General features: G+C 46.2%; 1 protein-coding gene across 11 annotated transcripts in view; it reads right to left on the bottom strand.

Moving 5' to 3' along the window:
- KIAA0319 (KIAA0319 ortholog) overlaps positions 1–13,478 on the bottom strand; it is a 104,896-nt gene that overhangs the window by 14,460 nt on the left and 76,958 nt on the right. For all 11 annotated transcript variants that reach the window (XM_064363045.1, XM_064363046.1, XM_064363040.1 and 8 more), the window contains 6 exons: positions 11,814–11,946; positions 10,914–11,062; positions 8,753–8,904; positions 6,536–6,674; positions 5,390–5,549; positions 784–926 (listed from right to left, as the gene is read on the bottom strand). In XM_064363045.1, coding sequence (XP_064219115.1) covers positions 784–926; positions 5,390–5,549; positions 6,536–6,674; positions 8,753–8,904; positions 10,914–11,062; positions 11,814–11,946 — 876 coding nt within the window. The remainder of the gene's footprint in view (positions 1–783; positions 927–5,389; positions 5,550–6,535; positions 6,675–8,752; positions 8,905–10,913; positions 11,063–11,813; positions 11,947–13,478) is intronic.

Genomic DNA, 13,478 nt, shown 5'->3' on the forward strand with positions numbered 1-13,478 from the left:
ACTCAGGAGGCTGAGGCAGAGAATTGCTTGAATCCGGGAGGCAGAGGTTGCAGTGAGCCGAAATTGCTCCATTGCACTCCAGCCTGGGTGACAGAGCAAGACTCCATCTCAAAAAAAAAAAGTTTAGTCCATATTATAATTGAGAAAGTCAATTGTATGCAGACATATATATATATATATATATATATCTGAAACAAATTAAGTTTTCCTGCCCAAACATTATCATGTCCCTGTAACTCTCACTTCCCTGGTGTCTACTGAAATGACCACTTCAACATAACAAGTGATTTGTGTTACTCATGAAATGAAGACAGAAACAATGGGACTGTGAATCATTTTGGTGCCCTGGAAGGGGTGGCGAACAAGAGCTAAGGAAAGAGGTACACCTGGAGAAGGCATTTGTGAGCTGCCTTAAATATTCAAGGAGCTATATGGCATCATCATCACAACCTAGGGCAGGATATCCAGAGGACATAAATTCTATCTACATGGCTTTTCCAGCCAGTAACACTTATTTGCCTTTAACATCATTCTTTCTGCCAACGGCCATTATCTTGTGAGTATAACCTTAATTTCTGGCCCATAATTATTATTGCTCTCCATTTTTCTCCCAAGACCAAGAGTAGCTGCCAAATGTGTGTTGCAGGAAAGCTATTGGAGAAACAAATGCAGAACAAGTCCCTGGATGCCAAAGCTGAAATGTTCACATGTCACTCCCCTTCTGTGTTTCTAAAACGTATCCATGCAAGTCTGACTATTCTGGAATATTCCATAGGAACATACCTGCTGTATCAATCCTCAGGACCTTGAAAAGCAAGAAGTCAGTCTTCTCCTTTGAGAGCCGCATGTGCAGATTTTGGGCCACTTCAGCAGCTTTGAGAACCTTGAAAGGGGGCCCGCTCTGTACGTAAAACACAATCACGGTGCTGCGGAGGAGACAATGAGAGAGGACAGCCATGTGGTCATTTGGTGACTGACATGGCCTGCCCACCGTAGCATCTGACCTGTGAAGTCGGGGAGGTAGACGGCCACAGCTCTGTGGCTTGCCAAGGACAGGGGTGTATCTGTGAGCCAAGCAATTGACCTGTTTCTATTCGCAAAGCCTCTTCAGTCTCAGCCTACAGCTGATCAAAGACAGATCTTCAGATAAAAGGAGCAATGTGTCAATTATGTATCAGTTTTTGAAAATCCTAAGTAGAGGCATCTGGAGAGCTACCAGGTTGGTGAACAAGAATGCATCTTTGCGCTGGGATGTATGAAGTGTTACACCCCAAACACCATGGGGATGGAAGCTCCCATGAGCAGGCCCCTTCTAGACCTTGCCTATGTACATTTTCATCTGGCTGTTCATTTGTATCCTTTAATATATCCTTTGCAATAAATCCATAATAGCAAGTTTTTAAAAAGGAGTAATGTAAGTATGTGTGCAAAAAGACAAATATACACAAAATGATAACTCACAGACATGTCTTTTTACCCTTTTTGAGACATAGTTTACATATCATAAAATTCACCCTTCTAAAATGTAAATTTCATGGCGTTTAGGATATTGACAAAGTTGCACAACCGTCACCACTATCTAATTTCAAAACATCTTCATCACCCCAGAAACACAATCCACGCTCATTAGCACCCCCTCCCCACTGTCCCTGGCAACCACTAATCTGCTTTTGGTTTCTATGGGTTTGCCTCTTCTGGATCCTTCAGGTAGAGGGAATCATACGATATGTGGCCATCTGTGTCTGGCTTCTTTCACTTAGCGTCATGTTTTCAAAGTTCATCCATGTTGTAGCACATATCAGTACTTTATTCCTTTTTATTGCCAAATGATATTCCGTTGTATGAATATATCACATTTTTTATCCATTCATCAGTTGGTGGACATTTGAGTTCCTTCCACATTCTGGCTATTATGAATTCATGCTATGAACATTCATATACAAGTTTCTGTGTAGACATAAGTTTTTCATTTTTATTGAGTATACACGTAGGAGTGGAATTAATGGGTTATATGGTAACTGTATGCTTAGTGTACTGAGGAACTGTCAAACTGTATTCCACAGTGGTTGTACCATTTTACATTCCCACCAGCAATGTACAAGTGCTCCAGTTTCTCCACAGGCTCGTCAGCACTTGCTATGGCCTGTCTATTGGATTCTAGCCATCCCAGTGGGTGTGAAGTGATAGCTCACTGTGGTTTTGGCTAGCATTTCCCCAGTGGCTAATGGTGAGCATGTTTTCATATGCTTATCCACCATCTGTGTATCTTCTTTGGAGAAATAGCTACTGTAATCTGTAATGATCTCCTAGGGTTCCTGTAAAACATGTCCCACAAAGTGGGTTAAACACCAGAAACCTCTTCTCACAGTTCTGGAGCAATCAAAGTGTTCTGTTAGTTTTGGTGCTGCCAGCAATCCTTGGTATTCCTCAGCTGTGGAGGAAACCACTCCAGTCCCTGCCTCTGTCATTAAGTGGTGCTCTGTCTGTGTGCCTCTCTTTGTGTCTCTTGTTCTCTTCTTATAAGCATGGCCGTCATGGCCGGGCGTGGTGGCTCACACCTGTAATCTCAACACTTCGGGAGGCCGAGGCGGGAGGATCACAAGGTCAGGAGATCGAGACCATCCTGGCCAACATGGAGAAATCCCATGTCTACTAAAAATACAAAAATTAGCTGGGCGTGGTGGCAGGTGCCTGTAATCCCAGCTACTCAAGAGGCTGAGGCAGGAAAATCACTTGAACCCAGGAGGCAGAGGTTGCAGTGAGCCGAGATCGCGCCACTACACTCCAGCCTGGCGACAGTGAGACTCCATCTCAAAAAAAAAAAAGAACAGCAGTCATATTGGTTTAAGAGCCCAGTCGACTCCAGTATAACTTCCTAACTAATTATATCTGCAATGACCCTATTTCTAAGTAAGGTCACATTCTTAGGTACCAGAGGTTAGGGCTGGACTAGATTTTCAGGGGGATATAATTCAACCCACGACAAGTGTTTTATCATGAAAGGGTGCTGGATTTTGTCAAATGCTTTTTCTGTGCCTATTGAGATGATCCTGTGGTTTTGTCCCTTATCCTATTAATGTGGTTTATTGCATTATTGATTTTTATACATTGAACCACACTTGCATTCCTGGGATAAATCCCACTTGGTTATGGTCTATAAACCTTATAATAAGTTGCTGGATTCAGTGTGATAGTATTTTGTTGTAGATGTTTGCTTTGATATTCACATGGAATATTGGTCTGTAGTTCTCATTTCTTGTGATGTCTTTGATTTTAACGTCAAGGTTAAACTGGTCTCATTGAATGAGTTGGGAGATGTTCCCTCCTCTTCTATTTTTTGGAAGTTTGTGAAGGACTGTTAATTTTTTAAACGTTTTGCAGATTTCACCAGTGAAGCCATCTGGTCTTGAGCTTTGTGGATAGTTTTAACATTACTAATGTAATCTCTTTATTTGTTATAGTTCAATTTAGATTTGTAAGTTCTTCTCAAGTGAGTTTTTGTAGTTTATGTCTGTTCAGGAATTTGCCCATTTCATCTAGGTTATCTAATTTGTTGACACACAATGATCCATAGTATGCCCTTATAATCCTCCCCCAACCAACTTTTTTTGGAGACAGGGTCTTATTCTGTTGCCTAGGCTGGAATGCAGTGGTTGTGAACATGGCTCACAGCAGCCTCAACCTCCCAGGTGATCCTCTCACCTCAGCCTCTTGGGTAGCTGGGACCACAGGCATGTGCCACCATGCCTGGCTAATTTTTTTTTTTTTTTTTTTGAGATGGAGTCGTGCTCTGTTGCCCAGGCTGGGGTGCAGTGGTGCAATCTCAGCTCACTGCAACCTCCGCCTCCTGGGTTCAAGCGATTCTCCTGCCTCAGCCTCCCAAGTAGCTGGAACTATAGGCACTTGCCACCACACTCAGCTAATTTTTTTTTAGTACAGATGAGGTTTCACCATGTTGGCCAGGCTGGTCTTGAACTCCTGACCTCAAGTGATCCACCCGGCTCAGCCTCCCAAAGTGCTGAGATTATAGGCGTGAACCACTGCGCCTGGCCACCTGGCTAATTTTTTGTGGAGATAGGGTTTTGCCATCGCCTAGGTTGGTCTTGAACTTCTGGGTTCAAGCGATCTGCCTGCCTTGGCATCCCAAAGTATTGGGATTACAGGCATGAGCCACTGCACTGAGCCCTTTTTATTTCTATAAAGTCAGGAGTAATCTGCCTTATTTCATTCCTAATTTTAGTAATATGAGTCTTCTCTGTTTTTTTTCTTAGTCAGTCTAGCTAAAGATCAATTTTGCTCATCTTCCCAGGAAACAACTTTTGGTTTTGTTGATTTTCAGGCATGTTTTGGATTCAATATTTGTTATTTTACAAGGGAAATAGATGATCCATTTTAGAAAGAGTTTCTTAGAAAATAATTAGAACATGTTTTAATTTGGTGTTTTTCTAAGTGAACTTATATAGTTCTCTGGAAAACTAACCAAAGTGGACGAGCTGACGACAGCTAGGCAAACGGAGTTACCGTGAATAATGGGTTTTCATTTCCGTATTCTTTCTCTCCCTCCTCCCACCCCACCCTGGGCTAGATAAGACTAAAAATAAAACTCAGCTGGGCATGGTTGCTCACACCTGTAATCCCAGCATTTTGGGAGGCTTAGGCAGGCAGATCACTTGAGGTCAGGAGTTTGAGACCAGCTTGACCAACTTGGTGAAACTCTGCCTCTACTAAAAATACAGAAATTAGCCAGGGGTAGTGGTGGGCACCTGTAGTCCCAGCTACTCGGGTAGCCGAGGCAGGAGAATCACTTGAATCTGAAAGGCAGAGGTTATAGTGAGCTGAGATCATGCCACTGCACTCCAGCCTGGGCAACAGAGTGAGACTCTGTCTTAAAAAATAAAAATAATACATAAGTAAATAAATAAATGAATAAATCCCAATTAAATACAAAAATCTCATAAAAACTAAAGGCCAGAGTTTCAGCCTCATATCCTCCCAGGAGACGGCAAATGGTAGTCAGTGATCGTTGCACATGCAGAGAAGCCTCAGTCCCCACGAGTGTGGGGCAGGGACCAGCCCAGCTGTGAGGCATCCTCTTCACATGCCCTGAGCCCTCGCCCGGCTCTGAAGACACCTGAGCTCACAACCGTCTCCCTCTGCCGTTCCCCAGCTCCTTCCCTCAGAGCATTCTCTGTCTGAGAATCATAGGAAGGACCTGGAAGGAGGTTGGCCTTCCTACTGTCCTTTGAGACAAAAAGCATATGACTGGGATAAAAGCGTGTGCAAAAATACAGAATAAGCAGAGGGACGAACAGTTTTCTACTGGACTGGGATGAGGTGAGAGCTGGAACTTTGTGGGGCCAACGCCCCACCTTGCGTGTGCAGCTCCTACCTGAGATCCGAGTGGGCCCGAATCTTCTGGACCTTGATGTCCGAGTCCAGCACGTTGAGCAGCACAGCCAGCTGCCTCACGAGCACGTCCTTCTGCTGCTCGGTCAGCTGCCCGGCACCAACCTGCAGGGTCAGCTCCACCAGGCCACTCTTCCTAGGGTCTGGGAAAAGAGAAGGGACGGGATTTGCACAGGCTTTAGTGTATAAGGAGCGAGGTTTCCATAAGAGCTCAAAATTACTCCCATGCCATTTCTACATCTGAGTTGTAGGGCGCAGGGATATTCTTCTAAGCGCCGCAGAGGCCCAGTATGTGGGAGGCCTTTCCAGTGTTGGATCCCAGTTTGTTATTATTTTTTTTCCAGAAGATAATTGGGTGTACCTAATTAGGCTCCAGTCTAACTGAAAATTTCAGCCTCCTACTACACTTCCCCAGGACCAGAAAGAGAATTTTGCTTGTGAGTGCCAAGGGCACTGCGCAGTTCCATTAGCGCTGGGTTGTTACGGCCACTTCACTGGAGCTGCCTCTTCTGTGCCACGGTATGGAGGCCCTTGTGTCTGCTTCACACTGGGTGTTTGTCTTCTGGCAGGAAAAGAAAATCTAGTTGCCAGATAACATTCTCTCTATTTTTTCTTTTCTTTTTTTTTTTTTTTTTGAGACACAGTCTTGCTCTGTCAGCCAGGCTGGAGTGCAGTGGCGCGATCTAGGCTCACCACAACCTCTGTCTCCCTGGCTCAAGCAATTCTTCTGCCTTAGCCTCCCGAGCAGCTGGGATCACAGGCGTGTGCCACCAGACTCGGCTGAGTTTTGTATTTTTTTTAGTAGAGATGTGGTTTCACCATGTTGGCCAGGCTGGTATCGAACTCCTGACCTCAGGCAATCTGCCTGCCTCAGCCTCCCAAAGTGCTGAGATTATAGGCGTGAGCCACTGCACCCGGCCAACCAGATAACATTCTCTTTAAAGAGTGAAACGGCTGGATCTATCTGGGGATACACAATAAAGTGTAAGAGACATCCTCAAAGTGGGTCAGGCCAAGAGCTGGAGCCAGCCACAGGAGGCCTCCCATGCTGGTCACACCTGTCAGCACAAAGACCGCAAGGGCCACTGGCCAGATCATGCATGGCCAGCCCCAGAGCCCAGGAACACACCTGGCTGCACTTCCACAGTGGCAGTGTCCGTGTCCCAGGCCCCCTGACTGTCAGTGACTCGCAAGTGGAAAGCATACACCCCCTCCACCAGATTCGTAAGCTGCAGCGCCGTGCTGTGGTCAGAGCCGTCAATGACATCCTACGAAAAAACACGGATCACAGGGCAGTTGTCAATACTCACGCCCTAATTTCTGGGCCTCTGTTGACCCCAGTGTCCCATCTTTTTAACACAGGCATGACTTTCAGAGGGAGGCTGCAGGGGAATGGGGCTGCCGGGATAGCTAAAGACAGGAGAAATCCTCAGCATCTCTTCCCCAGAAAGCGCCAGGGGGCGCATCCTCAGTATTTCCTGAGCGGAGTTTACCAAGCACTTTCCAGGAATTATTACCAAATAATTAATTGTATGCAACAAAGGGAAAGACCATTTGAATAAGGGCAAGGACCCTGAGAACAAAACACAGGGTTTCTGGGTCCTATTTTCTTTTTCATTTATTTATTTATTTAGAGAGGTAGCCTCGCTCTGTCACCTAGGCAGGAGTGCAGTGGTGCGATCTCTGCTCATTGCAACCTCTGCCTCCCGGGTTCAAGCAATTCTCCTGCCTCAGCCTCCTGAGTAGCTGGTATTATAGGCGCATGCCACCATGCCTGGCTAATTTTCTGTATTTTAAGTAGAGACGGGGTTTCACTATGTTAGCCAGGATGATCGCAGTCTCCTGACCTTGTGATCTGCCTGCCTCGGCCTCCCAGAGTGCTGGGATTACAGGCATGAGCCACCACGCCGGGCCCTAGGCCGTATTTTCAGACATAGCTTTACAAAACTCTCATCTTGAATTCGCTCATAACATATCATGTTCACCTCAAATAACCCAAGACCCTGGGTAGAACCCTCTGTTCTGTGTGCTTCTAAGCTCCAAAGAATTAGAGAAGAACCTCCCACACCCCTGCTAACAGAAGGCATGATAACGAATAAGTGCTCTGAACAGAGACCCACTGTCATTCCATTTAAAGGCTAACCCCCATCTAGTTGAATAGTGCTAATTCTAGAAGTGCTTAGAAAGCATAAAGCATTTTCAGTTCCTCCCCGTGACCAGTCCTTTAGTACATCGCCAAGAGTGAATCTGTATGACTGCAGTCCTCAGAAACAGCAGGAATGAAGATGTACATAGAGTTGTGTCCTAAGAGGCAGAGTGATGTAATGGGGGTAATATTCCTGCCAGGCGCTAAGAACTCAGGTGTGTGTAGTTTGATTAGAAATGGATTAACCTTGGCCAAGTCACTCTTCATCTCTGCATTCTGCTTTCTGCATCTGTGAAATGGAAACCGCAATCCCTGACCTAGTGACTCATCTGGTACAATATGAGGAACAGGTATGAATCCACCTGGACCAAATAGGAAACGTGGAAAAGCTAAGGAGCAGGATGATTCCCACTGGAAGACTTGACCTCAGAGTCCTTCTAAGCTACGGTTTCCTGCCCCATCCAAAGTGTGCTCAGAAAAAAGAAAGGATCTCAGCTTTTGTTTAAATCTCAAAGCAGCCTGCTGCCCCCAGCCTTGAGAACATTCAAATGTAGAAGCATAAGCACCTTAGAGGGAACGTGTGAAGACAGATGAGATTACAATAGAGACGCTGCCATAGACTGAATTGTGTCCTTCCCAAATTCATATATTGAAGCCCTAACCCCATGTGACTTTATCTAGAAATAGGACCTATATGGAAGTAGTTAAGGTTAATTGAGGTCATAAGGGTAGGCCCCTGATCCAATAGGATTAGTGTCCTCATAAGAAGAGACACCAGGGTGCTCTGTTCCCCTGCTATGGGAGGACATGGTAAGAAAGCAGCTGTTTGCAAGCCACGAAGAAAGACTTTACCTGAAATGGAATTAGCTAGGAACCTGAGCCTGTCTTTGCAGCCTCTGTAAGGGTGACAGAATGAAGTTCTGCTGTTTTTTTTGTTTTGTTTTTTTTTTTAAGACAGGGTTTCACCATGTTGGTCAGGCTGGTCTTGAACCCCCGACCTCAGGTGATCCGCCCACCTTGGCCTCCAAAGTGCTTGGATTACAGGCGTGAGCCACCACGCCCGGCCCGAAGTTCTGCTGTTTAAGGCTCCTTATGCTTATATCCTTACAATATTCTGTGGTATGCTATTGAGGCAGCCCAGGCTGACTGGTGCAGAGGTAATGATAAGTGGTTCCAGTGCCGTTCTCTGTCAGTACTCACTCCAGCTGCTGGACTCTGGCCATCCCGGATCCACAGATAGGACACAATTCCTTGGTCATCAGTAGACTCTGAACCATCCAAAGTAATGGAGTTATTGGGAAGCACAAGAATATGTCTTCCACCAGCCCGGGCTCTGGGAGGACTATTAGTTTCTAAGTCAAATAGAGCAAAAATGAAAGCAAAGAGACTGATTTAAAACATGGGTGATAGAAGAAGTGTGTCATAAAACACCCACAACTCTTCCACCTTGCAGATACAGTATGCAGATTTTAAATATCCAAAAAGGCACTATTTTCTTTCCCAAATCCCTGTAAGATAATTATAGACTTCCTTAAAGCTCCATTTGTGCTTAGCTAGCTATAATTTGGGATGAAAAGGTAAAGCAGGTGGCAAGCTACAGATTGGGAATTTTTCTAATATTGTTATGGTTTTTCTGTCCTTGAAAAACAGAAACAATTATCTTACCTACACTTAGGGAGTGAAAACATTTTAAAATATACTCTGGGTCATTTTGTACTGGTCCACACTATCTGGCCAGAAATATTTCCACTTCAAGTACTGCCAAATCTTGACTCTCTAAGATAAAAAAAAAAAAACTGAACAAAAAGTAGGCTGTGTGCAGTGGCTCACACCTCTAATCTCAGCACATTAGGAGGCTGAAGCAGGAGAATCACAGGAGACCAAGAGTTTGAGACTGGCCTGGGCAACACAGCAAAGCTCCATCTCTACGAAACATTACAAATTAAAATCAAAACAATGATAATTCAGCCCTCACTTCTCAGACTAGGTGTCAAACGTAAATGAGGCAAGGCCAGGCATGGTGGCTCACAACTGTAATCCTAACACTTGAGGAGGCTGAGGCAGGAAGAGCGTTTGAAGCCAGAAGTTCAAGACCAGCCTGGGTAGCAAGACCCCGTCTCCACACACACAAAAAATTAAAATTATTAGCTGGGCACGGTGACACACACCTGTAGTCCCAGCTCCTCAGGAGGCTGAGGTGGGAGGATCAGTTGAGATCAGGAGTTTGAGGCTGCAATGCGCTATGATTGCACCACTGGACTCCAGTCTGAGCAACAGAGCGAGACCCTGTGTCTAGTTTTAAAATAAAATAATGAGGCAATGTAAGAGCTATTTCTGATATAATAGCTTCAGAAAAGAGAGGCCAGGGAGAACTAACAAGACTGGGGCAGAGTGGGGAGACCACAATTAGACACAGTGTCCATTGAAGATGAGGCTGCTGTGAGGCAAATCCTGCTTGTGCAGATGGGGCTCTGGGACCCAGCCTGATCCCTCCAATTTCCCCATAGAAACAAGTCAATGTGCCTGTGCAGACTGTCTCTCTACTTTTATGCATGGTTAAAAATCTCTACAATAAAATCATTTTAAAAATCCTAATCTGTATCACTTTGCTATTAAAATTGCTTCAGCCTCTCCCAGCTGCCCAGAGGATAAAGTCCAAAGCCCTAGGCATGGCCCGTGGCACATACAACCCTCCATGGCAGAGTCTGTGCCTCAGGCTGCAGCCACTCTCCCAGCGTCCCACACCCTTGCCATTCCACAAAGCCTGGACCTTTCCATCCGGCCCGATTCTTACACTCCCCTGCACTTCAACTCATAGTGAGCATCCGTTCACTGATTCATTCAACATCTCTGATTTGCCGTGAGTCTAGCACTTGCTATACTGAGGATACAGGGATGTCTGAAGCAAAGGCACTCAGGCAGTTCACAGTCAGATGGGAAGACAGACAAGGAGACAGGTACCTAAAGCAGTCCTGCCTAGTCTAGACCACAGATTCCACATTAAGAAACAATACGGAATTTGAAAACATCTCTTTTCTTGAATTTCCAAGGGAGAAAGAAAGAAAAAAGCATAATGGTGTCATTTGGACAGGGGTTGGTCATCGCTGGCAGTCGCAGAGGAAGCGTGACGTCGTTAGAAGATACACTTCACAAATAAAAGGAAAGCCTTCTTGCAGAAGGCAACAGGAGACAGCTCATGGGAATAGAAGCGAGCTGGCTTTTTTTGGCCAGGCAGGGGTTTGACATCTGCTGTGAAGAAATAAGCAAATGCCAACGTCTCTGAACAGTCGTGACCTGGCTGATGGCCCTGCAGACTCGAGGGTGGAGCAGGCCCAGCTCCGTCCACCTCAGACCCACTCACCCTTCTTCACGGCCACGGTGAGCGCGGACGTGCTGCTCAGTCCCTGCCGGTCTTTCACTGTCAGGCGGAAGTGGTAGGTTCCCACCTGGAGACCAGTCACGGTGGCTACCGCTTTGTCAGTATTTTCCATCTCCACTGCACTGGGGCCTCTGGAACACATGGAAGCCGTTAACGCGAGGGAGGAGGCTGGGCTCTGAATATGACAGGCATGTGATTTGTGTGCTCATCAATGTTTTGTTCCGGCTATAATATATACCATTCAGAGAATTCTAAGAAAACTCCATTCATCTGTACTCTCTAGTTCAGTGTACGAGTCACAAGCTAAAACCTATTTCAGACGGAGTCTGCTGGATAGTCATGAACAGGGGCTTGTCAACAGTACCGAGGTGGGTCCAGGCTCTTTCTCTGACTATCTGGGCAACCTCAGTCTATGTGGTCTCATTAGTATCACAAGCCTCAGTTTCTTCAACTTTAAAGAGGAATAAGATTCTTATTTATCTCTTACAAACTAATACAGGGTTCTATGAGACAGAGCATGTAAAGCTCAGAAAATGTTAGATGACACGGGTCGCCCTTACACTCTGCACTTCTGCTGTCTACAGTCCCTGCAGGGTGGGGCGAGTGTAGACAGGATCACACACAGGTTTCCCTGAGCCTCTTCTGCCGTGACCTGGTCTCACACCAGGAGAGCCCTGTTCACCTGCCCCGAGCTCCGCCTCCCTCCACTGTCAATGATGTCCACCCACACTTAATGTCCTCTTCAACCAATAACGCCCAGCCACTTCTAGAAACAACTCCTCAAAACGCTCGGGCTGACTGTTTACCACAGATCCTGCAGAGAAGGGATAATACGAGCATTCGGCATGGGTGTGAATCTAGCCCGGCGGTGAGACGGGATACCTGACATGCTCCCAGTGGTAGAAGACGATGCCGTGGTCATCGCTGCTGCTGCTCCCATCCAGGGTGGCACTTTGCACTGGGAAGATCAGCTCTTTATCAGGGCCAGCCACAGCCACTGGAGGTCTGTTGTTTTCTGGGATTACGGAAACAGTGTGAAAAAGTGTTATCTCTTTGCATTAAGTCTGCAATCCCGTAATTTCTCGATTTAAGTAAATCACTCATCTGCAGACCAGGCAGCCATTAGAGTATGCAGCATCCTTTGGAATCCTGGAGTGAAGCACTGCAGCCTCCTAGCTGATCCAGGAGTTGAACAGTTCAAGTTCAAGACTGGGGTTATAGGCAGCCAAGAAACACTGTCTCTAATAGATACACCTTTGGTTTCTTTAAAAGATCTTCAGTCATAGGGACAAAGGAAAGAGAAGAAGCGTGGAAAAAGAGAGGGAAGAAGGGTTAGGGAGGAAGAAAACTGAGAGGAAGGAAAGAAGGAAGGGAGGGAGGAAGGGAGACAGAGAAGGAGGGAGGCGACATCACGGAGAGGGTGGGGGGACATCCATGTGAAGAGACCTGCTTCCTCAGGTAGGGCTTACTTCCTTTTCTCTCTGTAGCCTCAGTGCTAACATTTTAAATTAAGTGTTAAATAAAAGTAAAAGATAGAAAGTATTGCTGATATTGGCGGGGCGTGGGAGCTCACGGCTGTAATCCCAACACTTTGGGAGGCCGAGGCAGGCGGATCACTTGAGGCCAGGAGTTTGAGACCAGCAAGGCCAACATGGCGAAACCCTGTTTCTACTAAAAATCCAAAAATTAGCCAGGCATGGTGGCACATGCCTGTAATCCCAGCAACTCAAGAGGCTGAGGCAGGAGAATCATTTGAACCTGGGAGGCAGAGATTGCGGTAAGCCGAGTTTGCGCCACTGCACTCCAGCCTAGATGACAGAGTGAGACTCTCTTGAGGAAAAAAAAAATTGCTGATATTTATATAAATAGATGAAATATCTATTAACAAGTAAAAGGTCCAGGTGTGGTGGTTCACGCCTGTAATCCCAGCACTTTGGGAGGTCAAGAGTGAGAGAATTGCTTGAGCCCAGGAGTTTGAGACCAGCCTGGGGAACAGAGTGAGACCCTGTCTCAAAAAAAAAAAAAAAAAAAAAGTCATGTATTCAAAAGCTGTGGCAGCCATTACCCAATGTCTGGACCACGCCACAGTCCTGGTGACCCTGACAGCACAGTGGTCTCCCCTGGCTTTAGGACAGAGTACTGGGGTGACATACGTTTACAAAGCCCTTTAGGATGGAGCCCCTGGCTCTCTGGGATCATCTATTGTCATTCCAGTGCCCGCCCTCCACACCGCCTCCCATTCCCGCACCCCCTCTTTTCTCTCTCTTCAGTCATAGTAATTCCTTTTCATCTTCGAATGTACGGGACCCCCTTCCTTGGCGCTCATGCATACTGTTTCCTCTGCAGAGACCTCTTCCTCTTGCCCTGCACTGCCCAGCGCTCCCCTTCTTCACTGACTGACTGTGACCTGTGCTTCAACTCTGAGCTCCCGTAAGAGCTCGGTGTAGATGCGTCACACCCAGGCGAGCGCTCCTTCTTTGGAGTCCTGTAGCGCCCCGTGGTTCTCTTAGTAAAGCACCGATCACATAGTTTTATGTGAACTTCTCC

This window comes from Aotus nancymaae, unplaced genomic scaffold, assembly GCF_030222135.1.
Source record: "Aotus nancymaae isolate 86718 unplaced genomic scaffold, 86718_ANA_hifiasm-v0.15.2.pri h1tg000051l, whole genome shotgun sequence".
Lineage (NCBI taxonomy): Eukaryota > Metazoa > Chordata > Mammalia > Primates > Aotidae > Aotus > Aotus nancymaae.